The 26,976-nt window shown below is 41.5% G+C and overlaps 1 protein-coding gene across 1 annotated transcript in view; it reads right to left on the bottom strand.

Moving 5' to 3' along the window:
* Positions 1 to 6,511: 6,511 nt before the first annotated feature.
* Positions 6,512 to 26,976, bottom strand: part of gpr158a (G protein-coupled receptor 158a) — a gene marked incomplete at both ends in the record, with an annotated part of 134,254 nt that continues 113,789 nt past the window's right edge. The window contains 6 exons of the mRNA XM_080752296.1: positions 6,512 to 8,377; positions 8,869 to 8,949; positions 9,954 to 10,100; positions 12,001 to 12,106; positions 18,386 to 18,524; positions 24,824 to 25,062. Of these exons, the coding sequence (XP_080608422.1) occupies positions 6,512 to 8,377; positions 8,869 to 8,949; positions 9,954 to 10,100; positions 12,001 to 12,106; positions 18,386 to 18,524; positions 24,824 to 25,062 (2,578 nt within the window). The remainder of the gene's footprint in view (positions 8,378 to 8,868; positions 8,950 to 9,953; positions 10,101 to 12,000; positions 12,107 to 18,385; positions 18,525 to 24,823; positions 25,063 to 26,976) is intronic.

Raw genomic sequence — 26,976 nt, 5'->3', positions numbered from 1 at the left:
CTTGTGGCCTAAGTCATATTGTTTTGTGACTTAGACTTAGGTCAGTTACTCCACAAATAATTTGGCCAGATTTACAATTGCCCTAGTCAAAACACAAATTGGCCTAACGGCCGGACTACACCAAAAAATGTGCACATACGCGCGTACTGTCCGTGAAGACGCTCGCGTGTGCGTAAACGCTCCAGGCTACACCAAGGAGGGAGTATATGTGAGGAAGACCAGATGGTCTGTGTACAAAACGCATACGCCTACTTAAAAAATAGAACCGATCCTATTTTTAGGGAATGCGTATCCGTGGTTCGCGCTATCCGTACGCCTGGTGTAGCCGGCTGAATTGATATACATTGGATCTATCCAAAACGCGCATACGCGCGCGCGCCCCGCATACGCACTGACGCGCGCGAAACGGCTTGGTGTAGTCCGGCCGTAAGTCATTTAATCCAATTATGTTACATAACTATGACAGTTATGTCAGTGGTCATATATTGTTATAAACCTTTTGGGTGAAATTATGAAGAAATAACATATTGTTTTGGTTCAGTTTTTTCTGTTTTCGGAAAAACTTAAGATGACATATGCCATATATTTTTAAGAAGGTGGCAATGAGTGCAACACTCGCTCGAACAACAAAAGTGGAAGCAAAAAAGTTGTGAGATCAAGCAATAAAATTACTTAACTCTGAAAGTAAAGGTCCATTTTAACAATACCAGATGGGTAAAGTCTTACACTTCCAGAGTTGCATTAACCACATTTTATTATATACAGTATTATGTAATTAAATAACACATTTTTTACACACACTCAACTTTCATATAAATATTTATTGCAGAGGAGGTATCTTCTTTATGTACATGCTATCACAATATATAACACAATATAAATCTACCAAATATTCCCATATATATGGATGCTATAAGCTTGTCATATAGCAATTATAGCTATAACAAGCACATAATACATTGGGTTATTACAGTATCACTCACTATACAACTGGTAACAGTCCATAAAAGATCAAGTTTATGTTTTGTTCTATTCAAGGGCAGTGAAACATCGGTCTTACTAGTTTTTGAATTCATGCAGAAGCCACAAAGAGCAAAGTTTACCACATTACAGCATTGAGTAGTAGTAGTAGTAGTAGTAATAGTCGTAGTATTTGCCATTCAGTGACTTGGTTTTGGTCACAAGAGAAGTCGGGTTAAAATAATCAAGCTATAGCCAACTAAGAACGCCAATGGTAAAAATCAAACCAGTGGACAAAGAGAGGACAGGACAGTGTATTGCTATGGCCTATTATTTGGGAAACACCTTTTTGTGCCAAAGACCCCCAAATCGATATATATATATATATATATATATATATATATATATAAGGACATGGAAACCCCCCCCCCCTCCCCCATCTGAAAATGTGTTGTGCCTGGGACCCCCAGAAGATAAGATTTGTGTTAAAAAGTCAAAATAATCAGATGTACAAACGTGTACATCTGATATTTTTAAAATAGCCCAGGTAACACATTCAGCTGGGGACCCCCTGGAATCCCTCCAAGGACCCCTGGGGGGTCCCCGGAGGACCCCACTTTGAGAACCACTGGCCGACTATGTCAAAGGGGCACAGCGACAGTGGGCTTTACTGTAAATTGAAGGAGTTTCACAAAGAACCTGCACCAAATCCTAGATGTTATATTGCTGAAATTACAGCGGTAACTTCCAGAGACATAAAACATAATAAGACACCGATTCATGTATTATAGACAGATTCACATGTAAACTTTGGACTGAAATGTCTTTAGTCAGGCTGGGACGGGCCTCGGGCTCAATGAAAAAATAAAATATATCTTTTTATTATTTATATTACTTTTACTCTGTGATAGAGTTCTCAAATTCTTCCAGAACCCGACCCTACAGTACCTGACCCGACCTGACGTTTTCGGGCTGGGTAGGGCGGCTAGGGCCTAAAATGTATGTCCAGTTAGGGCTCATAGGGCCGGGCCTTATTTTTCAGGCCCGTTGAGAACTCTAGCGTGCGCGCACGCACGCACGCACGCACGCACGCACGCACGCACACACACACACACACACACACACATTAAAGTTATAATAACGTAATTTTTGTATCTAGCAAAATGTCCTGCAACACTTTTTCACCAAAGCATTTTATGAGTGGCAATCTGTACTACGTTGTACATTACTGGGTATATTTTACAAATAATTGCAAATGGAAAATGTTAAAGGTTCAACAAGAGATTTTTTCGTTTTGTTAAAATAAGTCTACTAGGGGGTCCTCAGTTACCACAGAGGGGCCGCCAAATCTTTGTGTGATAAGATATGTTTTTTACATTAACCACTTGAAGCCTAGCATCCCTATTCTGAGGAGAACTTTAGCCAATCATAGTAGATCTACAAGCTCACAATACCTTGCAGATCAACTACGGTATTTCGGTCGTAGAGGGGGAAAATATTGCAGATTAACTACAAAGTGAAAGGTCAATTCTACAAAGTATTGAGGGTTTAATGGTTAAATGTCCCATTTTATGAATCCAATATGTAGTGGGGGTCCCTGCTTCATCTCTCTCTCAGCTAAGGGGTCCTTGGCCTGAAAAACATTGAAAACCCCTGCTCTATAGCAATGATTATCAGATTATAGAGCTTTAACAAAACAAAAACAAAAAATATTTTATTTTATTTGAACCACAAAATACCACTTACACTATATTTAAAGGAAAAATAAATATAATCTAAAACATTATTATGTAATGTTAATGGGACAGGCTCTATCTATGGAACTGTTTCAGTATAACACGTATTTAAAGGACACAAGACTAGATGGGTAAACCTTCATGCGTATCTTTGCGAGTCAAATTTCAAATGAATGCTACATTAAATCAGCAACTGATTTCTAACCACACATGCATGGTCTCGTATTGTAACGTCCCTGTCAGGCAGAAACGTCTCCATATCTCCATATTTTAACCTTTTGTCTTCCTTCGTAAATTAACGCCATACTTGATCATGCCTAAGTGTCACGCAAAAAAATTGAAAGTAGCAGATCTGCAAGTTCTCCAGCTTGTCGATCTGGTCTGCTACATTTGATGCTTTTTGGGATTTGGATCCTGAAAAGTAACAGTTTTGGACATTCCACCCTACAGAGGCGATAAGCAAAGGGCTTTTATTTGAAACTACAGTATGTTCCTTTAACAACGTGAACCCAATAGCACCCCCCCCAGGCCCTACGTCCTCCTGGTGGGGGCTCCTCACCAGTGGCAGGTGAGTCAGTAGGATACAACAGCAGTGGCAACACAGAAATGTGTGTGGGTCGGAATCAATTGGCATGACTAAATTGGGGATGACTAAAACTGCAGTCAGTTGCGGATCTACTACTTTTTATATATATATTTCAGTTTTTCAGCATGTTGGAGGTAGAATTAAGAAACTGGTGCTGTGAGTCTATCTCTGGAGAGACGTTAAAGTGGCACCATGTACATTTCTTTTATGAATTTTGTCCAATCTGTATGGTAGAGTATGTTAATGCAATACATACTGGGTGGTTGTATTTTTGTCTCCCTGCTCTTCTATTGAGATATTTAGATCATATCATGTCAACGGTCATCATGTCTCACCCAGACACAGGATCTTACACAAATTTTGACCTGATGGTCAAGATTCAGTTTATCACCTGAGCAAGCACTACTATAGCTCTATTAACTCAATGGTAAAACATTCAGAGCTTGCACAGGAAACCGGGTTCAAATCGGGTAGAAGAAGAAAGTTACCAAGTGCTGCTTCAATTTCGGTATGATAACCACATTTCTGCTTAAATTAAAAATTAACCTTAAAGCTTCATCATTCAACTTTCTTTCTTTCTTTCTTTCTTTCTTTCTTTCTTTCTTTCTTTCTTTCTTTCTCCTTTGTCTTCGTGATGCGGAAAAAGACAGTATTTTGCTGTACAAAGTCAAATGATGTCATAGTAAGATCTGGACTACACAGTATCATTCACCAACACCCAGTATTAATTTAAGTTCAAAATGAACCAGGAGGACATATATATGTGGACATATACAGATATATTTGATTGCAATTCTACCCAGGTGACAGTCACTATCAATGACATCATCTAATAATGCCATCTATCTAAAAAGAGATCATAAAGGTTACTGAACATTGATATTTGTTTTGTAACAAGTGCACAAATAATAATTTCTTACAATGTCATTTTTAGTTGTTGTGTTGAAATTATACAAAGGAAATGTAAACATTCTAGTGACAAAACCTGCCCCCAAAAGTGTGATCAGTTTATCAAAATAAATAATTAGAAAATCCACTGAGTTGGAAATATCAGGTGAAGTGTAGGTTATTACAAATGTACTTTACAAATAGTTCAACGTTAAACTGCCAAACTGGAGACCGGGGTTTAATTCTAGCTTGCGCGTCTGCGGGAAACGTTACATTGGTGTCAGAAGTGGGATGATACACCGAGAAGAGTGAAGCTTTAACCTAGAGTCTCAAATTCTGCGCGAACCCAACCATACCCGACCTGACATTTAGGGTAGGGTAGGGCCTAAAATGTATGTTAATTGGTTGGGCTACGTAGTCGTAGGGCCTCGGGCTCAATGAAAAAATAAAATATGTTCTTTCCGAACCCGACCATACCCGACCCGACCGATGTTTTCGGGCGGGTAGGGCCTAAAATGTATACTAACTAGTCGGGCCAGGTAGGGCCTCGGGCCGGCCCAGTTAGGGTTAGAGTTAGAGTTGAGAACTCTTCTTTAACCACTTAAACCCCAGGCAACAACTACATAAAATAGCACACAATAGCTCACAATGTGTCAGGCTGAGACGCATTGTGAGTTTGTAGATCGGCATTGTTCTGCAAATTTCAAACAGAAAATACACTTGTATGGAGCCCTGAGGGACACCGCTCAACCATATAGGGTTTAAGTTGTTAACCCCCCCCCCCCCCCCCAACAGAACCCCTGCTACACATAAAAACTATGGCAAACTAAATATTGCCATACTAGATACATGTTCTAAGCTGATGCAAGTGGCTGCCCCACTATTGGAGCTAAGAGCTATAGCATTACCTTTTACAGTGTGTACTGTACATACAGTATGGGACAATTTAGCAAGACACTTGAGTTGCAGTGCACTCATACTCTATTGTTTCCACAGAGAATGAGCAATTGAAATATGATATATGAATAAAGAACATGATGGGCTGCTGGCATTTAGAAAAAAAAAGAAAAATAATGTCTTGCTTTAGTTAACAAATCGGTAAAACCCATGAACCCACACGTTACACTCCATGCTGCTGTGTATATATACTGTAGCTCGGCTTCACAAAGTTGACGAAAAGATGCTGCTTGCTTCACCCGAGACAACATACAAGTAAGACTGAGAAGAGACAATCCTAGTTAGGTATAGGCACATACAGTAATCTCCACAGAATTTAGGAAGCAATATTATTAGACTGAGCTGAGAACTATAAACGAAAGCTAAACCGTAAAAAACCTCAGCAATTCACGTGCTAATTTGATGTGTGATATCTTTTATGATATCAAGCGACGAGGTTAAAGGAGTAGTTCACCCAAAAATCACACCATGAAACCTTGAATTCATGGAGATTACTTTGTTTTTGTTGCATTCCTAAGCCAATAATTTGATGACCGTCAAAGCTGAGTCTCCTATTGACCGATGACCCGTTCATCATATTATTGGCTAAAGAATGCGACAAAACAAAGAAATCTCCATGAATTCAAGGCTTCATGAGGTGTGTAATTGACACAAAATAAGTACTTTTTTTGGACAAACTACTCCTTTAAGAAAGTAAGTGGACATGTCGATGTACAAGATTAACTCATGTAGTTAAAGAACGCAACCTATCCTCAGTACATTTTTTTACATGGAGTTTGCTAAAGTGCTATTAGACCGGGTCCCTCGTAATCAGTGCCTTGGCTTGACACAGTTACAAAATGAAGATTGTTGTCCCCAACATAGATCACCGTTCTTTGAAGATGGTCACTTACTCTTTGGCTTTTACTCTTTTCTATCATAATAATTCAAATTGTGTAGCTTCTTATACATATCAGTGCTTTTCTTTTCCCTTTATACCTTCTACATTTTATTTGTATACTTACTGATGAGTTAATATTTAATTAGCCTAAGAATTATAAATGTTGATTGAACACAGAATATGATCAATGAAGATTTGTAACAATGCACATTAAGTGAAAAAGTTTAATCAAAACTTGCATAATTATAGGCTAGGTCTTCTTTACCTTTAGGAATAATCTGTAATAATCTGGAATGCTTTAACATGATTATGCCATCTTGTTTTTGTACGTTTAACTTAAAAAAAATTAAACAAAATTCAGAAAGGAAGGCAACTTGTGGAAATTAATCATCTTTTCTTCCAAGTCACCCTAATAATAATGTCAATATTTGAGGATTTTAAAGTGGAAAAAGGTATACAAGAAGAAATATAATTTTTCAACGGTCCATTATTTTAGTTTGAGTGTCATGCCTTTTTGCCTTGTGTGCTCTCATCAAAGTCCCAGGGACAAACATCTGCTCTTCTTGCCTCAACTACCATCGGCCCTTTGGGTTTCTGATTGCTCTGTTGTTTTACTGAAGAAGAACTTTTGTCTGCAGCACCGCCGAAATCCCACGGACACACCTCAGCCGGCTGTACTTTGGTTGCTCCAGCCTGCTGTACTTTAGCTGCTCCAAAATTCGGACTTTTCCTTTTTTCTACCAAAGGCATCTCCTGATCCTCCACATCCCAAGGGCACACCTGGGCCTGCTGGCTCACGTGTTTCTCTGAAGATTTTTTCTTGTCCTTGGCTTTTGTTCTGCTTCTCTCCTCGTCGGTATCTTTAGGCTTGTCCTTCTCAACTGTTCTTGTGGAAGGCGTTGTGCCCTTCTTTTTGGAGGGGGCTTCCTTGGTCTTGGAAACCTGAGAAGGACTGGGTGTTCTCTCGGAGTGTGGAGGTGGAGCTGCGGTGTCGCAATCCCAGGGACACACGTCTGCCTTTGAAACAGGCAACTTGAGTGATTCTCCTGTGAGGAAGGATTCTGTTACAGCACTTCTCCCTTTCCCACCCACAGGACTGGTGGCCTTCCTCTGCTTTGTGGTCTCTGCAGAAGGGGTAAATTCAGCTGTCTTTGATAAGGGCTCTTCAAAGTCCCATGGGCAGACATCAACCCGCTGGGTATTGAAGCTCTCTATTGCAGGGCGGGACTGGTCAGTTTTGGTATTTTGGTTAACCTGAACGCACGGTTGTGTCTTTAAGCCTTCTAATTGACTGGCTTGACTCTCATTTGCATCTTCCCATGGACACACCACTAGTGTCCTCTGGGGTTCTTTAGAATGGAGAGCACCAGACGGGGACTGATCGGGAACTTTCTGCTTCTGCTGCTGAGGTTTTATTACCTTGGAGCCGTTTCCATGAACTGTTGTGGTTTCCTTCGGCGCAATGGACACGTGTTTCTGGACCCTGTTTTCAGACGGAGTCGGGAGGTCTTCTACCTCCCAGGGACACACTTCTGAGAGATCATAGGTGTCCTTGCCCTTCACGGGCTCAGAGCAGATGGACGGCTGACTTCCACTCACCTGCTGTTTCATGATCCCACCTTTTGCTGCCGTCTGTTTGTACTCAACCGACTGGCTGATGATCATCTTGGGCAGGCATTCGTCCTCTGGCTCCACGCCGGGCCTGGTATCGTTGCCATTTGTCTGACTTCTCTTGTTGTTGTTGTCCTCCACACCCTGAGCTTTTCCCGTTAAACCCAGTGTCTTCTCTTTAGCACTGGCGATAACACTCAGGGACTTCTGTAGCATGGAGGTTCTCGGGTGAATCGGTTTCTTGTCCGCAGTGAGGTTATGAGCACTGGCCGACTTGCAGACCAAAGGAACCGACTCAGTCGATTCGCTGGTCGCGTCCGTCTTCTCATTGGACTTCTTGACTAGTTTCTTGCCCATCAGGAGAGACCCTTCGGACGCATTCTCCTCCATCTTATCCGTCGCCAAGCTGTTCGAGTCCTCGTTCTGATCTCGAACGTGGTCGTAGCTGCTGTGGGACTTCTTCAGCGAAAAGACGTTGTTCTTCTGCGTCTCATCTTTGACGGGCTTCCCCGAGTGGTTCGGGTCGAAGGGGTTCTTCCTCAGCATGCAGGTGCTGTTACGGTTGCTGCCGTGCTCCGCCTCCTTGTCTTCGCGGCTGCACTGCCGGTGCACCGATTCAGGGAGCTCGGTGATGCGCCTCATCAGAGAGCGACCCAGACCCTTCTTGGAGCTCCGCTTCTTCTGGAGATGAGGGTTGTTGGCCACCATCTTCTTCCTCTTGTAGATCTCCAACTGGGAATAGAGTTTCTTCAATTCCTCCTGTAGAATTTGTAAGAAAAAGAAAGAAACACCACCACAAAAAACAATTATTGACCTGGAAATTTAAGCTTAATTTTTACAATTTTAAACGTGAATAATTGTGGTGTCCAACCAAGATGGTGTCACGTAAAAAAGCAGACGTTCTATACGACAGAAAACATGCAGTACATACCCAAGACACACAACTACATACAGCTGGTTAACAAAGCACCATGGTGTGTATCACATGCTTGGTGATGTAATGGAAAAAGACAGGACGGTCTTGGATGGCATATAAACAAAAAACAGTGTGTGTTTTAACGATCAGTCTGAAAGAGTCTCTAAAAGCTTTGGTCCTGAATTTATTGTATTTATGTCTCTGTGTCCATCCGATACAGTGACAGCTCTCAAAACAAGCAGGATATAAATATGATCAACTTTGATATCTGGTGCTCAAATCGTTTGGAGAGACTTATTCAGCTCTAACGGACAAAACAGAAACCTCTGCTCACATTGGTACGTTTTTCCCAAAGAGTGTCAGATCTTACGCCACAGCCATTAACAGAACTGTGATGGCCCATTTCGTCTGGCGTCTGCAATAAAAAGACTGCCATGGCTCAGTATATTTTCCACAAATGACAGGGATTTAAAAACAGTGGTTTCACCAGGTTATACCAGTGGTTCTCAACCTGTGTGTGGGGGGGGGGGGGGCAGTGAAGTGACAATTTAAGGACTTTTAAGACCTTTTTAATACTAAGAAGAAGAAAAAAGAAAAGACGATTACTGCATCAAAAGTAATCAACAAACTATACTATAAAAACTGGTCAAACACTGAAAATAGCCAATCTACAACTTCACAAGCTCGTAGACCGGCTATTTCCGCAATATTTATCTGTGGAACCGAGTCAAACTAAATCGAATGCCTCAACTCCTAAATTCCAAGTGCTTATCGGCTGGATAGTTCAAATATGATTATTTTGGGAGAGTCCCCAGTTCAAATTATGATTATTTTGTTGGTGGCCTGAATAGGTTGACAACCACTGGGTTATATACAATGGCAGGGGTCTTCAACAGGGGGTCCGGGACCCCTAGGGGGTCCTCAGAGTTACTACAGGGGGTCCTCCAAATCTTTGAGTGATTTTTTTTCTCCTTTTTTATATTAATCACCTGAACCCTAGTGTCAATATTCTGAGAACTTTTTTTAGCCAAAAATAGTAGATCTACAAGCTCACAACGCCTCTCGCTGCGAGGCGTTGTGAGCTTGTAGATCGGCTATTTTCAGCAAAGAGTTTTGCTGTAGAGGGGAAAAAGATCAGGCTAAGTACAGAGTGAAAGGTCAAGTTTATTAAGTAATGACGATTCAAGTGGTTAAATACCTGAAAACACAAATTTACATAAATCCAAAATACACTGATGATCGTGCTGTCAAACGATGAAACTATATGGAATCTATGAAAAGGTTGTGGGGGTCCCTGCTTCATCTCTCTCTCTCTCAACTATGGGGTCCTTGGCCTGAAAACATTGAAGACCCCTGGGGTAAGAATTGCAGGGAGGTTGGGGTGAAAAGGGTGGAAGCGGGGGAAGCGCCCGGTCGTACCCGGATGTCCTCGGGGTCCAGGCTGTGTTCGCTCCATGCCGAGGTGATGCTGCTATTCAGGTAGGAGCCGGAGCGACCCATGTCCATCTCGTCCTCGTAGGCCTCCGACGCAATGTCGTCTCGCATGTGTGTACCGGAAAACAAGAACTGGACGCAGAGAGCAAAGAGGGGAAATAAATAAGATATAAAATAAAAGATATGCCACTCCTTTGAACACTGTTTCAGAGACATAGCGAATTTAATTCTATGAGATATATGAATGTGTATGTTGCAACTTTAAATCTGTAGTTCGTTCCTTTGGCCACCAGATGGCGACCTATGCTTCTGTTTAAAGCCACACCCATTTTCACTAAAGCCGGCCCTCGCCCCTTTTGCCTACCTGGATACATATATCCAAGGAAGATCAAAGAAGGAATGGACACCAACGTCATTTTAGGCTCCATGGCCATCCGCCATGACACTTTGGGTGGCGGAAGTGGCACCGGAGGTTCAGTGAATAACATTAGTGTCTATGAGCTTCGGCTGGGACAGCTCATGAACAAAAAATAATTCTGAACGATAGAGACCTTTATAAAACACTCAGCTCAGGAATATACAAGAAAACATGTCACACATAGTTTTGTGCTGTGTTGCTTTTCGGTGAGTACACTGTATAACATTATAGAGGCATCTAAAGAGCACAATTTACATTTCTGAACTAGATAGACCGCGAGACTCTCCACCATTCCCTGTCTGGAATCCAAATCTCGCGATAGCTCCGAGACAGAAACTATACTTGCCGCTGTTTAGGTGCCTCAATAACATTATGTACTGTGCACATCAAAAAGCAAGTGATTGTAAAAATACCTGTGATATGTCTTCTTTTATATTCCTGGAGCGATTATACAACAAAGGTCTCTATCGTTCAGAATTATTTTTTGTTCATGAGCTGTCCCAGCCGAAGCTCATAGACGCTAATGTTATTCACCGAACCTCCGGTGCCACTTCCGCCACCCAAAGTGTCATGGCGCATGGACCGTGGTGTGTCAACTTCCGGGTGGGTGTCTTCTCCTTCTTTGAGCCTTCTTGCATATAGGCCTATCAAGGAAGGAAACGCCTACATTCCTGTGTGTAACAAGAGCAGCAGCTGAAGCAAGCTGCTAAAAAATAACCTATAGACAGTGTTGCCATTAACTGTACTAGTTAAAGCAGCACTATGTAACTCTTTCTTCTTCTATCATGAGACATGACCTTTGACACAATCTAAATGTTTCTATAGATGAGCAGGGAGATAAAATATGACCACCCCAATTGTATACGTTATATTGTATTAACATACTGTATCAAACAGATTGTATAAGTTATATTGCATTAACTCATACAATGAGTTATGACGAGTTTGGCGAGTTATAGCCGACATATAAAACTGCCACGTCATGTGTTTGACAAGTTGCTTATTTTTTACTCTGGATGGCGCTGTTCTCTAGCTTATGGGTCACAAATTACTTCCGGGGTAAACGGAAGGACAACCGACACGTTGACGATGTCACCAGACCAAAATCGGACAACAAAGGAAAACCCTTTTCCTGGATGGCATTGTTCGCTAGATTATGGATCACTAATGTTTTCCAAGGTAGAAGGTCTTGGAACAAATCAGAGCAAATCGAAGCAAATCAGAGCATCGTGGAATATTTTATGAATTTTCAAAGGTTAGTGAAAATCTCTGAAAGAAAACAAATTTACATTTTATTAATAAAAAAAAAGTTGTTTTAAGGTTGCAGAAACTGTAATTTCAGCAAACAACAATGAGCTCAAAATATTATCATCAGACAAGCTCACAGTAAAATCCTCACTTGTAAATATTGGCCCCGAAGGATATGTGCTAATGCAAGAAGTTTTTGCATAATTACTACTGACTGAGTACTAGGTCAACTTCAAAAGTCTAAAAGTGTCCTTCTGTATTGTAAAGCAGTCTAAAAATGAACACATGAGCTTGCCACACTTTTCATATTCCCTAGCCTAGACGGGTAAAGTAAAGGGAGCAATGAATCTAGCATAGGAAGAGTACCTTGGGGACAAGAAGTAGTCCCAGAGTGACTGTTATGGTTAGGTGGGTGTGGGCGAAAAACAGTAACAACATCCAGTCTGGATGGAGCTCGGGAGCCAGGGTGAACCTATTAAAAAACAGAGACACAAAGAAGAGACAGTTGAGGGAGTGATGAATTATATTACAATCCAACATAATGAAAAACTAACAGGCACAGCACAGTGCAGGGGTGTCACAAAGGGGGGGGGGGGGGGGGGGACTGAGTTACAGTATATATATGTATTTTTTAAGCGGACATTTGTAAGTCAAATTTTGCTTCTGGGGGGTCCCTGGAACTAACTATTTTGAGATGGGGGTCCGTGGCCAAATACATATAATTTTGGGGGTCCTTCACATGAAAAGGTTTGAGCACCACTGACATAGAAACATAGGTTTTTCGAAAAAAGGATTTGCAAATGACTTGCACAAAATGTTCACGGTTTAAAAAAAAATAGCAGATCTACAAGCTCGCAGCGTGGCACTCGGTGCCGCGCTGTGAGCTTGTACATCTGCTATTTTTCAATAGTTAAAGCATAAAATGTGAGTGAATCCTTGTACCCAGGGCCCAGAATTTGGTGTGACACCCCTGGCGCAGTGTGCTATGTTTATCCAATTATTTGCAGTGGTGGAAGAGATTTTGTACTTCAGTAATCAATACCACAAGGTAAACATATTCTGTTACAAGTAAAAGTCAGGTATTCAACATTTACTTGAGTAGAAGTACAAAAGTATTGGCACAAAAAAATCCCAAAAGTAACAGTACTGGTTGTGCAGAATGTCCCATTTCACAAGTTTTCAAAATGCATACAAATCTTTTAGAAATAGCAGATCTATGCGACACGTTGTGTGCTTGTAGATCGTGTATTTTCAAATAGCCAAAGTATATAATTATTAAGGCTGAAGTGGTGTATGTTTTGTAATATGTTTTGTAATATGTAATTATTAGTATAACTATCTTCTATTTTTGTTTTGTTCTGCTGTTATTATATACCGTTGCATTGTCTGAAGGAAGCCAAACCAAAATACGTTTTACTCTTATGTACCTGTACAAAAGATGTAACAATAAAGTACAACCTTGATCCTTGAACCTTGCATGGTAATCAAAATTAAGTAAAAGTAACTAGAAACTAGAAACAAAGGTTTTCAAATAACTATATATTCACCTCTGACATAATGGAGTAGAAGTAAATGTGTTGAAAATTGTGAATAGGCCTACTCCAGTAAAGTAAAACTGCCTCAAAAGTGTACCTAAGTACAGTACTTGAGTAAATGTACTTAGTTACTTTCCACCACTGGTGAGTGGAGCAATGAAATATATAATAATCCAAAATAATGCAAAATCAAATAGGCGTTGCACAATGTGCTGCTACATTTATCCAATTATTTGCTGTGTGCAAAATGTCATTCCCTGTTGGGGCGTGACAGGAATAATGTTATGCAGCATCATTAATCATTCTAGCGTACACAGAAGGATCTGAACCTTTTATACTCGATTCATTGGAAACACTTCTGATTGGCTACAGCATCACTAATGCAATGTTTTAATATAGATAATTAATAATCCAACCACGAGCAGCCCAAGTAGGGCTGTCACAATTATTACATAATCATCTAATCGCGATTATTTGACATAATCGTGATTATTTCTCACAATCGTCATAATCGTTTCCATGTAAAAAGCGATGCGACGCGTTGTGAGCTTGTAGATCTGCTATTTCCACTATCAATGTTGTTTTAAGTAAGTTGTCAAATATGTCAGTAATTTCTTTGTATTTTTAGGTTATGTGTCATCTACCATGTGCAACTTCGAAGCCTAAAAGCCAAACAGAATTGTAATTGTCAACGACAAAAACACAATTAAATCGTTAATCGCAGTTATTTGAGTGACAATTAATCATAATGTAAAATATCATAATCGTGACAGCCCTAAGCCCAAGCCAAAGGCTTGGATACTGAGGGCAACGACAAATGCCAAATGATATCTAGAGTTGATACCAGCAGTGGTTTAAAGTAACTAAGTAGATTTACTAACAGAGTACAGGTATTTCTATACTGCAGTATTGATAACTTTACTTTGGTAAAAGAAAATTGTACTTTTCCCACCACTGGATAGCAGTATCGGACAAAGGTGCAGATACTGCCTGAAATGCTGGTGAGTATGCCAGTCTATGCCATTCCCATACCAGATCATTGATATGTAATTTACAGTAATCAATTATTTTCTTTATTTTGAATGCTTCCGTTGATGTTGCAAAACTTGCACTACTTATTTTATTTATTCCTAGATCAGTTTCTCAAACCTTTTAGGTTTTTAAGGACCCCTGTGAATCTGGGAGTTACAGACCTGTAAGGGTCAATTTGTTTAGTGTTGTTTTGTGATTTTTCTTTTCTTTTTTGTCCGTAGAGTCTTAACGCCTCAATGCCTCAATGTCAATGTCACATTGTTGTGACATCATATTGTTGACATTATGACATCACACTGTTGTGGCATCAACTCATCAAAGATCAAACCCTGGATGTCCATATGGAGACGACTGGATCATCACCTAGATCTCCATATATGGAGCTGACCTCTACATGTGATTCCCAGATGATGGCCTGTTAGGGCAACCACACAAATGTCTGGGCCTCTGGGGTCTCACAGCACATGGTTGGTTCTACAGACAGGGATCTCCATATATGGGCATAAAAGGGATTGTATGTATGATGTCAGACGTCATAGGACTTTCACATAACAAGTAACTGAGTAAGCATGACTGGGGTCTCACAGCACACGGTTAGTTCTACAGACTCCAACCTTTGCACATGGATAGCTCTGATTTTTGCCTATGTTCAGTATGTTGACGATGATACACAAAAGAAGAAGCTGCTTCCCCTGCCGTTACTGTACTTGCAGTCTTGCACAATGTAAAGTCGTATGAAACAAAAACTTTTGAGCGGTGCAAACCGCTCCTATGTTTCACTTAGTGTTAACCATGACGTCAGCACGGACCAATCAAAAGCACTTCTGATCATGAAGTCATGTGTTAAGCAAACAGAACAGACCAATCGAACACCGGTTTGACCATATCGTCATGGACACAGAGGCTTGCTATAAGCGCGTTTAACAAATAATTAGCACCGTTTACGGCCTTTGATTGGTCCGTGTTATAACCACAATCATGACGTCAGCATGGACCAATCAAAAATTCAACTCATACGAGCTGAATATTACCTTTGATCTGAGATAGTAACTGCAAAGTTCTTGAATGAATCCCCACAGCAGTTCTTTAACTCCAAACAGTATTTATTTTAACTTCTTTACTTGGTAACATGAGAGCTAGCGTGCGTGCGTGCGTGCGTGCGTGCGCTTTTTTTCTTTTACTGCCCAAATATGGAGTTCCACACCGATGTCATCGACATTATGTGAGAGATCCACAACATGCATGGAGGCAATGCCATTAATATTACAGCCTGTCTTGTTATTCATTTTCTACCCACACATCAACCTCACCCTGGGCCAGACTGTACCCTATTACCCACGCTGTGATCAAGGGACAGACGTCTGGTCTGTGCTCTAACTGGTCACTGTGGGATTATATAGCAGCTTGTGTAAGTAACAGAAGTGGATGCTGGGATGCCTCTAACAAGCTGCAGCCGTGAGTCCCAGGTTGCAACCCCTCAGCATCAACCCGCGATGCCAGACAAGCGCTCCAATTTACTGTACTAGCCCTTACCCGTTCAAAGATATGAGCTCCGAAATGATGTGCAGTGTGTGGGTTATGGGATGTGCACTGTGCACACAGTATATGAGGGATGGAAAGTAACTTTAACTGGTGCTTGCATGCTAATATGTAGGAGCATCAATGTAAGAAATACCCGTTCCATTTAACGGCTACAGAGATACTGTGTACCGATCTGCATGATTTTTGGACAACATCTGTAACAGGGCCAGAACCCCCCCCCCCCCCCGCCCGCCTGCACACACACACACACTCCCCCCCCCCCTCCGTGTGTGTGTGTGTGGGTTTGTGTGTGATTGTGCATGGCCTGAACAACAGCGCCCCTCCCTTAACATGTGTGGTCACAAAAGGTACTGTAGGCTAAATAGATATAGATACACCATAAAAATGCTAATATACAGCATATGATTTGTGAAAGTGACAAACGGGCTTCACAGTTATGTCAGGTGTGTTCATATGCTATTGGTGATGCGATTTCAGATCAAATGCTCCAGCCACTGAGGAGAAACGCTGTTTCAGACAGACAGACAGACAGACAGACAGACAGACAGACAGACAGACAGACAGACAGACAGACAGACAGACAGACAGACAGACAGACAGACAGACAGACAGACAGACAGACAGACAGACAGACAGACAGACAGACAGACAGACAGACAGACAGACAGACAGACAGACAGACAGACAGACAGACAGACAGACAGACAGACACTCACTCACTCACTCACTCAGACAGACATTCGCAAAATTATAGTATAGATAAGGGGTCTCTCTCGTCTGGCTGTTTGCTACAGGCACTGGAGCCTTAGACAAATAGACACCACGGCTTGCAAAAAGCCCCATTAAAAGGCTCGGCACAACAGACACACATTTCCGAATGCTAAAAACTAAACTAAACCAGGGAGAACCTGACGCCTCCGTGCTCCCAAAATACCTCAGCTACAGCCAATTTACGTGGTTACAGATATTAATTATATCACAGCCGATCGTTCTGTGTGGAGAAAGAAAATATCAGTCCTTGGGACGTGTGTAATTAGTGAATAACGTGGTGGTGCAGAGCTTTTAATTAGACGGACTCCAGCTGAGAGTGGCTTTAGCAGTGTCAGCTCAAGCATCTAATTTGTAGTCTGCATGGTGGTATAGTTAGCATAGTAGTTAGTGTGGTGGACTGTAAAAGAATATGGACACAGCGAGGCCTGTTGGTTTCTACAGACCGGTTTGAAGCCACTTTTTCGGCGAATTGAAATCCGACATCTTTGAATTTCTGGAAACGACTGCAGTTGGCGGCAACCGCAGAAAGGGTGGGTTTTCACTCGGTATAAACAGTAGAAATCCTAGACACATACTTTATCATGAATTCAAATACATAATAAAAATAATGGGATCATAATTTACAAAACGCATATAATGATGACTAGCGATTGAAAACAAAGTGTTTATGAAAATGTTTGCTAAGGTAATAAAATCAAGTGTAAAGTCTGCCCAAAACCTTAGGTTCTATTGAGAGTATATTGTATTGCGACCGGCAGAAGGTGAAAAAAGCGACATCTACAGTACAAGGCCATTAGAAAAACTCAGAAGAGAGCTTCAATTCCAGCGCAGGGGGTTTGCCCCTTGTGTACACCTGAGGTTGAGCCATGTTAGAAGAATACTATAGAAAATACTAGATCAGGGGTCTTCAACGTTTTTCAGGCCAAGGACCCCTTAGCTGAGAGAGCAGGGACCCCCACTACAAATTGTATAACATTGTGTTGCAGATTAAACTTTTGCATAGATTTTATAGATAGTTGTTTGACAGCATTATCATTGTGTAGCGTTGTTTTGGATTCAGGTTAGTGTATTTTCAGACATTTAACCACTTAAATTGTCCATAGTTAATAAACTTGACCTTTCACTCTGTACTTTAGTGTAGGGAGAAATTCCTCCCTACACCAAACCTCTTTGCCAGAAATAGACTATCTAGCCTACAGAAAATCTAACCCTTTGCTTTCATCTGGTTGCAGTAGCAGAGGAGTGGGTTTTTCTGCATTTAGCACTATTTGAAGATCAAGCTTTTTACATTTCTTGTCACTTGAGTTGTGCTAGTAATTAACCTGTTTTTATAAAATTTTTATATTTGTTTTGGGTTTTTATGCCTTTATTAGATAGGACAGTAGACTGACAGGAAATGGGGGGAGAGATGGGGAGTGACACAAGGCAAAGGTTGTCCAGATCGGCAACGCCGTCAGGCATCAATGCCTATGTGGCAATGCCTATGTGGTATGCGCCTGGACCAGTAGGCCAGCGGGCACCCCATAATTATTAACCTGTTACGTCAATCATATAACCAATTATGGCTCAGCGACTCTCTGCCAGTCTATCCCTCTAAAAACAATCCTATAGTAAATAAAGAGTATCGAATGACATAATGAATAAATAAATGTATAAACAAAATAAAAATAAATAAATCAATAACTTCCTGGCACTTATTGATCCATGTGGCAAGCCTCGTAGCCACACTGAAACTCAAGCAGAGTCAAAACAAACCAAACAAACGGAAAGTATTACCAAAAGTTATAACAAAGTGTCTGCTCCAAAGACGGTATTGATCACCATATCTCATACTCATACTGAACGCAGCCCAGTGGGGAGGCTTTGATTACCTGACGACATAGAATATGGCCGACAGGATGAGCTCGTTGTGGACAGCGATGGCCATGTAGCGCGGCTCGTGGAACGCCGATGGGACGGTCCTCACAGCGTAGCACAGGTACACCGTCCACAGCAGGAACAGGAACTCAGCTACACCATGGGAAGTAAGTGCGAGGCAGTTATGGAAAAAGTGCTCACATTTGTTTTAATTGAGTCAAAGTATAAATACTGCAATGTAGAAATACTCTGTTAGGGCACGGTCACACCGCGTTTTTATTCTACCTATCTGAGGGCGGATTCTGCCCATGCATTTCAGTGGGAATTCTTTTTTTTTTCTTTTTTTTTGGAAAATGGCAGCAAAGTGAGAAAACCGCTCCATTCCCATGGAAATGCAAAGTCCGCCCTCATAGGTGGAATAAAAGTGGCCACAGTGCGGACTGTGCCCTTATAAGGCTAGTCTGATATTCAAAATGTACTTGAGTAATAGTACAAAAGAATTGCTATGAAAATGTTAAGTAGAAAGTACACGCAGAATGTCCCATCTCACAAGTTTTCAAACGCATACAAATATTTTGAAAATAGCAGGTCTACAAGCTCACAATGCGTCACGTCGGCTACTTTCAAATGGCCGATACTGCAGGGCTGAATAGAGTTACTCTATGTTTTGTAATAATAATCAAAATCTACAAATGTATTAATTAGTAAGGTTTCAAATAATTATAGTGGAGTATAAGTATGTATATATATATAAGTCCTCTGAGATGCAGTGGAGTAGAAGTAAATGTAGCCTACAGAAAATTGGAAATACTCCAGCAGATTGAATATGAGATCTGCAAGCTCGCAACGTGACACATTGTGAGCTTTTAGATTTGCTAAATTTTTGCCAATTTTCACCAAGTCTTCACTTTCACCAAAGTTTTACTTTTTTTTTCCTCTATAATTTCTATCCCATGATTTTGCAACCCATTTTCACCCAGTGCCAATTGCCTATGTAATCCTGGGCTCTGCTCTCCCTCTGCCACACCTGGGGAGACAATGGACTGACCTCATGCTTCCTTCAATGCATGAGTAGTCCAAGTTGTTTCTTTTCACCTGACAGGGGGGATTTTCCCCAGGATGGACGTAGCGCGTGGAAGGAACACGTTATTCCAACCAGTTCCTTTCCCCTCCATCAAGCGCCCCAGCTGGCCAGGGGAAGGCATTATTGAGACCAGGATTACTGCATGTTTTTGTGAGGGTATCAACCCTAGGAGACACAGGGAGAACATGCAAACTCCACACAGAAAGGCCTTATCGCCGACCCCACCTAGGGTGTGGGCGCTGATGACGCGGAGGGAGAAACACGCCCCCAGCACCCACAGCGTTCCCCGGTGGGAATCGAACCCAGGACCTTCTAGCTGTGAGGCGAAGCGCTAACCACTGCGCCACCGTGCCCCCTCCAAAGTTTTACTTAATGTGTATTCATTGGACCATAGAGTACATGTCTCTATTTCTAGTGAAGCCAAAGGCAAATTTGAATATTGAATATACTAGGGGATCCTCACCCGTCCGATATAGCCTTGTGTGGTATTATATAGCCTCATATAGCCTTATATATGCCTCTATATTTTATTTTAATTGTATTTATTTCTTTATTTTTATCCCACGATTTTGTAACTATCTACCTCTAGGAGACACGGGTAGAACATGCAAGCTCCACATGCAAACTCCACACAGATATATATTCAATATTATGATGTCACTCTTTGACTCTCTCTGATTGGCTACGGTCATAGGCGATTCTAGCCTCTTCTAGCAGGGGGTGCAAGACTGGGTTCCTCATACGCGCGTGCGAACATTTTCGGATTTTGTATGGTTTATCCTGTTGTTTTAACGGGTTTCTAATGTTTATTTTTTATCTAATTGTAACACAATATAAACTGTGCTTTTCTAGACATCATGAGCATATGTCTATATGATTTATTTACTTATTTTTGCAACAACTTGTGTGTAAAATACACTTAAAGAGAGAGGCTTTAGGAGCAGTTCACCACCAAATTCACCACCAGAGCTAAATAACAGACACTTTTTTGCTCTGTGGAAATGTGTTGCTTGTGTAGCTTGCAATGACTTTAGGAGGTTGTTCACCCCCCTGGCGGCCAGGGGGTGCAAGTGAACCCATAGACACCCCAAATCGCCCATGGCTATGGTTATACATGACCCGTGGCCCGTGATTGGCTACGGCATACACACAGACGGACATGGTTTCTGGAATTTATAGATAATAATAATAATAAGATGTACTGTAGTAATATATGTCTAATATTTTGTTGCATTTCCTGACAAGCCTCTACTGCAGACAGAGCTTTTATCCATTGAGCCTTTCTTTTTCTATTTTATGTGCATTTGATTGATCGAGTGATTGATTGATTGAATACTTTATTAAATCATTTGCAAAAAGTACAGAAGCAACAGTTATACCATAATGCTAAAAGGAGGGGGGGGGGGGGGACTTTGGGTGCTTGGGAACCTGCCCTTTTTGCCGCAAAGTGCCCCTTTGCAAAAAAAATAAAACATTTAAAAAAGTCAAACTCATCAATGTCTCTTTGTGCCGTCGACGCCTTTGACAGGTCTGATAGGGTTTTATATTAAACCGTAGCTTACTGTCTGGGGCAGCCACGGCTGAAGAGAAACACTCCAATTCCCAGAATGCAACGGGATATAACATGATAAGGAAATCCGGTTTCCTAATACATCTCGTAATCTAACTTCAGATCACGTTCATGTATAAAATGAGACATTCGCTACCGGCCATTACAAAAGAACTGATGGCTGCGATTGTCATTCTTCTGTTCTGAGTGAAAGAAAATACTATCACACGGAAATTCCGGAAGTACTCGGATTACATTTACTTCGATTACTTTTACTCCGAGCCTCCGAAATAAGGAAAAATCAATAAAATACCGTGGCAGTCGACGATTAAATAATTTTTTTATCAAGAGCATCCTGAATGTGTTAATAGCCTGCCCAACATCCGCAAGACAAACATTTTCACCAAATAATTATAATTTCACTATCATTACCTCCTTAACCTAGCAGCTGCAAACAACATTAGTTGAGACGGCCAGAAAGCAGAATGAAGTTCACTGTACTACTACTGAACAACAAAAATCTGCACACGCAGAAGTGCCCTTTTGTGAGGTTTGAGCTCAGTGCTCTCTGTGCGTCTCTGATCCGTTGTGGTCCTATGTATTCAATTCATCGAGATTCTCAAACATGTGTGCTGAGGTACTGTACACTATGTACCGTTAGCCCTGGTCCAGGGCGCTGGTGAGTTCTCACTAACGCCCTACCAGACATGCTAACAGACTCATAGTCAGAAAACTCCACTGCCACGCAAGGTCTCCAACTTTAGCAAAACATACACAAAACTATTTCGCTACTCACCGAAACAGAGGTAGTTTTGTGTTGTTGAAAGCCTCTCAGGACACTTTTTGGAGAGAAAATAAAATATATCCACTAAACAAGAAATTATTTTATTTACTCCACTGCACCCTCTACAGATCTGGTCAATATAAATGACCAAAAAGCGTATTATACAGAGAAAGTGGGGTCCTAAGAGGCTTCCCACCCTGGAGAATAGACTTTCAACAACACAAAACTGCTTTGTTTTGGTGAGTAGCAAAATATTTCGATATTTTGTACCGGTATATTGATATGCCTTGGGCATAACAACGTTTAAAAACCACTACACTATAGAGCATCGCAGTGGGCATAGTTTACTGGTGCCAAAAAAATTATAATAATTCCACCGTTCATTTCCTCCTGACTTTTACGTAAATATTTATAACAATTATGTTAAGCCTTGAACTAAGCCATCCAGGATGTCAGTGAATCATGACCATGAAACCTTTGTTTCTATGAAAAGCAATGTTTGAAAATCGCTAAACAAAGCGTATTTATTAAATGTAGTATATCAAATAATTAAATATTAAAATATGTTTTTATATAAGATCAAAGGTTTTGTGGTCACAATTCGCTGAGATCCTGGATGGCTTGGTTTTAGGATTAACATAATTGTAATAAATATTTTTGTAAAAGTCTATGGGGAAAATGAATGGGAGATTTTTTGTGGCACCAGTAAACCACTTCCGCTGCGATGCTCTATACAGAAAAATACAGAAAAAGATAGCATTCAACAAAAGCCTGATGCACATGATATAGATGTGGACAGACATTCTCTGGAATGTTTTGCATATGGTTCAGGAGCAGCTTCAATAGGCTCTTACTTCATAAATCCCCCCAGCGCCCTCTGGCAGCTCAGTGCTGTAATATCTCCTGGTGCCAGGCTTAGCCTGACAGCAACAAACACCTGTGTTTCCCATGAGAGATTTGTCACAATTACTTTGACATTTATGGTGCTTGTCTGCCTGCGTGATCGCAGGTGACTGCCAGCTTTGATTGAGCTGCGTGCGCTCCTCGCGATAGCATCAGCGGCATACATTATACGCCGCCACGCACACGGGGAAACAACATTTGTTAGCTTTATGGAGAGGAATGTGGGGAACATCCATCAAAGGCAACCTGACACAGTCAGTCGGTGTGATCTTTGGCACACTGCCGCATAGTGAGATTCAGATTTCCTCGGGTTGATTTACACGTAGCCTCGATGCAGAGAGCAAGTCCACTGAACACGGGTCTTAAAGCTGACTGAGTCACAAGCATGTTGTTCTCGGGGTTTTATCCCCCCCTCAGTGTGAGATCCTTAAAGTTTCCCTACGAACATCCTCTGTAAGCCAGGAGAGTATCTGAGCTGCATTACCAGTGGAGAGGATTAATGTCTTATTGTCTTTAGAAGTAGTGATGGAAGAAGTATTAAAATGTTTTACTCAAGTAAAAGTATCAATACCACAATGTAAAACACTCAGTTCAGTATTCAAAATGCCAAGGTACTGGCATCCTGGCATGTACTCAGAAATGTCCCATTTCTAAAATGTATAAAAAAAGTATTTTGAAAAAAGTCGATCTACAAGCCCACAATGCGTTGCATGGCGACACGTTGTGAGCTTGTGGATCGGCTATTTTCAAATAGCTGAAGTATATAGGGCTGAAGTGGTTAGGTTAATGTAGTTTTCAAATAATTAGAGAGGAGTAAATTAATGTACAATAATTGTTTTTGAGATGTAGTGAAGTAAGATTATTGAAAATTGGAAGCACTCCAGTAAAGAAAAAGATAAATACCTCAAAATTGTACTCAAGTACAGTACTTGAGTAAATGTACACCACGGTCTGTAACCGAGAAGAAGGATTAATGTCCAGAGAGACGTGAGTAGTGCTGCCAAACGTGAAGGAGAGCAAACTCTGTTGAGCTCTCCTTCATCTGCCCAACAACCCCCCTCTCTCATTCAACTCTTTTCTTTTTTGCATACACTGTTCTAGGATTGCTAATTTGTCTGTGGTGGTATTGCTAATTTGGTTTTGGGAATATACTGTACATTGGAGACAGCAAGCCAAGACTTTTGTTATTATATCTGATTATTGTAAATGGTTTGTTTGTTTGCTTGCTCCATAATGCTCGTTGTCACCACGGGTAGAAAGCTATTTCAACCAATCAGATTGCTCCGTCGGAGCTACCTGTTGTATAATATGTTCTAACCTAGCGGTTCTCAACCTTGTCAGGCCATGACCCCCAAAATAATCATATTTGAACTGGGGACACCCTACCCTGATAAGCACTAAGAGTTGAGGCATTACATTTTGTATAATATGGTTCTATTGTGAAAATAGCTGATAAGTATGTAGATCGTCTATTTTCACAATTTCTGACAATTTGGCTTTGGTTTAATTTGTAATAGAGGTATTAAAAAGTCCTTAATTGTCACTTTAGAAATGAGCAGACACCCTCTATACCAGGGGTCAGCAACCTTTTTGAAATGAAGTGCCACGTTTTTATTTTCTAGAGTGTCGGTGTGCCATGTCAACATACGGTACATTTTAATGACAAATATTTTGTCATATGTTGATTGGCAGGACATTGTTATAAGTATCATTAGACCCAGAGCAATAAACCACCTATCTCCCTGACTCCCTCCCCAGTCAGAGTTCAGAGTTTTAATGAATGTAGAATTTTGTGCAATATGTAATTAGCTATTCATTAGCTAACTTCATTTAATTGACCACGTTCAAAAAAAGTTTTGTTTTTAAAATAAAAATCCTCTCTCTCAAACTTCTTCCAGTGTGCCGGCGATCACCCTCCCCTAGCTGTGCCAATGTTGGCACCCGTGCCTAAGGTTGCCTACCCCTGCTCTATACAATTAAACTTTATGTCGGTTTGTTTACTGTTGAGAGAGAAAACAATGTTGCACATTAATTAAATCATCTGGGGACCCCCCTGGTTGACCCACAGGTTGAGAACCTCTGTTCTAACTTGTCCACACAGAAGAGGCATAGCCGTGAAGCGCAGCGCTTACCGACGGCCATCATGTAGTCCCAGCGGTCCAGCAGGCACATGCTGAACTGCAGGCCGTCGGGCGTGTAGCCCACGTCGATGAGCGCCAGCTTCCGGTCGGCGCTCTGGCACACGGCGGAGGTCCAGGCCACCAGGAACCACACCACCATCAGCAGGATGATGAGCAGCAGGCGCAGCACACGCCAGCTGGTCATGTAGGGGATCCTCTGGGCCGAGCGGGACAGGAACACCTTCAGCACCCTGTGGGTTGGACGCAGGGGCGTTATTTGGGGGCATCAGGGGATGGCAATTGCCAATTTGCCACCCCCTAGTGTTCACATTTAACCTCAAATTCATCTCATTTATGCATATCCTATTGTCCCCAGTTTTTGTGGATTGATCTGATTTCATTGTAATCGATGGCCGTCCATCTACTGTACATGCATCATGCAAAACATCCAAGTGTTTTATTGTTTAATGCAACCATCTTCAAACATTTGCTCTTTTCGCCCCCAAACTAATCTAATAGCGAAAATAGTGTAGCTACAGGATCTCAATGCCGTTGATCGAGTAGATCCACTGTTTCCGCTATTTTAGAAATGGGGCTTAAAGGAGTAGTTCACCCCCAAAATGACTTTTCAGCCAGGGAAAAGTGTGATATTTTAGGATTTTATTTACCATGTACTTTATTTACTATATTGTGTGTCATATACAACAAGTATAACCTTTTCGGGCCACGATTGACCTCCCAAAATAATCATATTTGAACTGGAGACCAAAAGCCCTAAAAGATGCAGTGCCATGATTTTTTCCCCCCTAAAACATGATGATCAGGTATTATGATTATACTAGGAGGAAGAATTCTTCAAAGAAAAGTGTAAAGAAAGAGTTAAAATTGCATTTTTATGTGATCGCACCCACAAGTTCATTAGGTATGCCCACAGATAAAAAGCAAGATACCTCCTCCGCCGCTGCAGTTCATTGGCGCGACTGGTAAAACAAGACTGGCGGAAGTGCGTAACTGTGGAAGGCACTCTGCCCCCTGCATTGGGAAAGAGGGAGTCCCGCCAGTCTTGCATCTGATTGGGCGCAGGAGTGTGGGAAGCCTATTGCCCATCGGCCCCCACCGTTGCGCTCAGGGTCACTGGGAAAACTGCGGTCGCTTCACTGACATGTATTTTATCGTACTTCCGGTGCGAGTTCTGGCACCCATGCTGAGCTTCATGATGCATGCCCAGTGGTCACGTGTTTCCATTCCTTCTAAAATAACTTCCTTGCAACGCACAAGGAAGCGTCCTTCAGAATTCCGGAGGCTTGCATAGAGTTATAGGGAGGCTTGCCAGTCCTCTTTTACCAACGCCCCACACCGGAGGAGGCATCCACCTTTATATGTTAATGGGTATGCCTGGTTGTCAGGTGGGTGGTGACCCAGCTGAAGTTAGCCACACCCACAGTGTTGGGTGAATGGGAAAAGGGGAGGGGATGAGTATATGATGTCATTTAATCTGTGTTTTTCGACAGGGCCTAAGAGGCTTTCAGCTTTCAGGAAGTAAACACAAATACACAGGGAAGACAAATCTGCACATTATAACCCCACCCGGTGGCCTATTAGAATAATGTTAACTTCATAGACACATACAAAACAGAACCACCCTACCCTAACCCACCTCTTTAAGCAAGCTCACTTTTTTTTACAAAAAACGATACAGATATTTTCCAATATAACATTTTTATGTTAATATTGGCCGATAATATTGGCAGGCCGGACGATATCCCTAGTATAGACCTATTCTTCATAGCGTGGCTTCTTAATTGCAGATGAAGCATCGGTTGGGAGATACGGGGGCTCTTCCACACTCTGTTGTACACTGCTTTTCCCACTAATGAGGCTGTATCAGAAGTATATTCTGCAATATGTAGATTTTCACCTCTTGTGGGTTCATGCAGCTCCCACACGCATGTACGACCACAGCTTCTTAATCAGCATCTTCACTATGCCTTTCTCTTCTGACAGACCCGCTCGTCATGAACAGACCTCACAGATGCACACATGAAAGCACACGCTGCTTTATTCCTTTAAGCACTTATGTAATATACAGTAATTCATCACAACAGCTAAAACCAGACGAGGTCGAGGTGCCAACTTGCGCCTAGTGCACTTGTGGCCATGTATGG

This window comes from Nannobrachium achirus (assembly GCF_963921795.1).
Source record: "Nannobrachium achirus genome assembly, chromosome: 21".
Classification (NCBI taxonomy): Eukaryota; Metazoa; Chordata; class Actinopteri; order Myctophiformes; family Myctophidae; genus Nannobrachium; species Nannobrachium achirus.
This window is presented reverse-complemented; position numbering and strand designations above follow the sequence as displayed.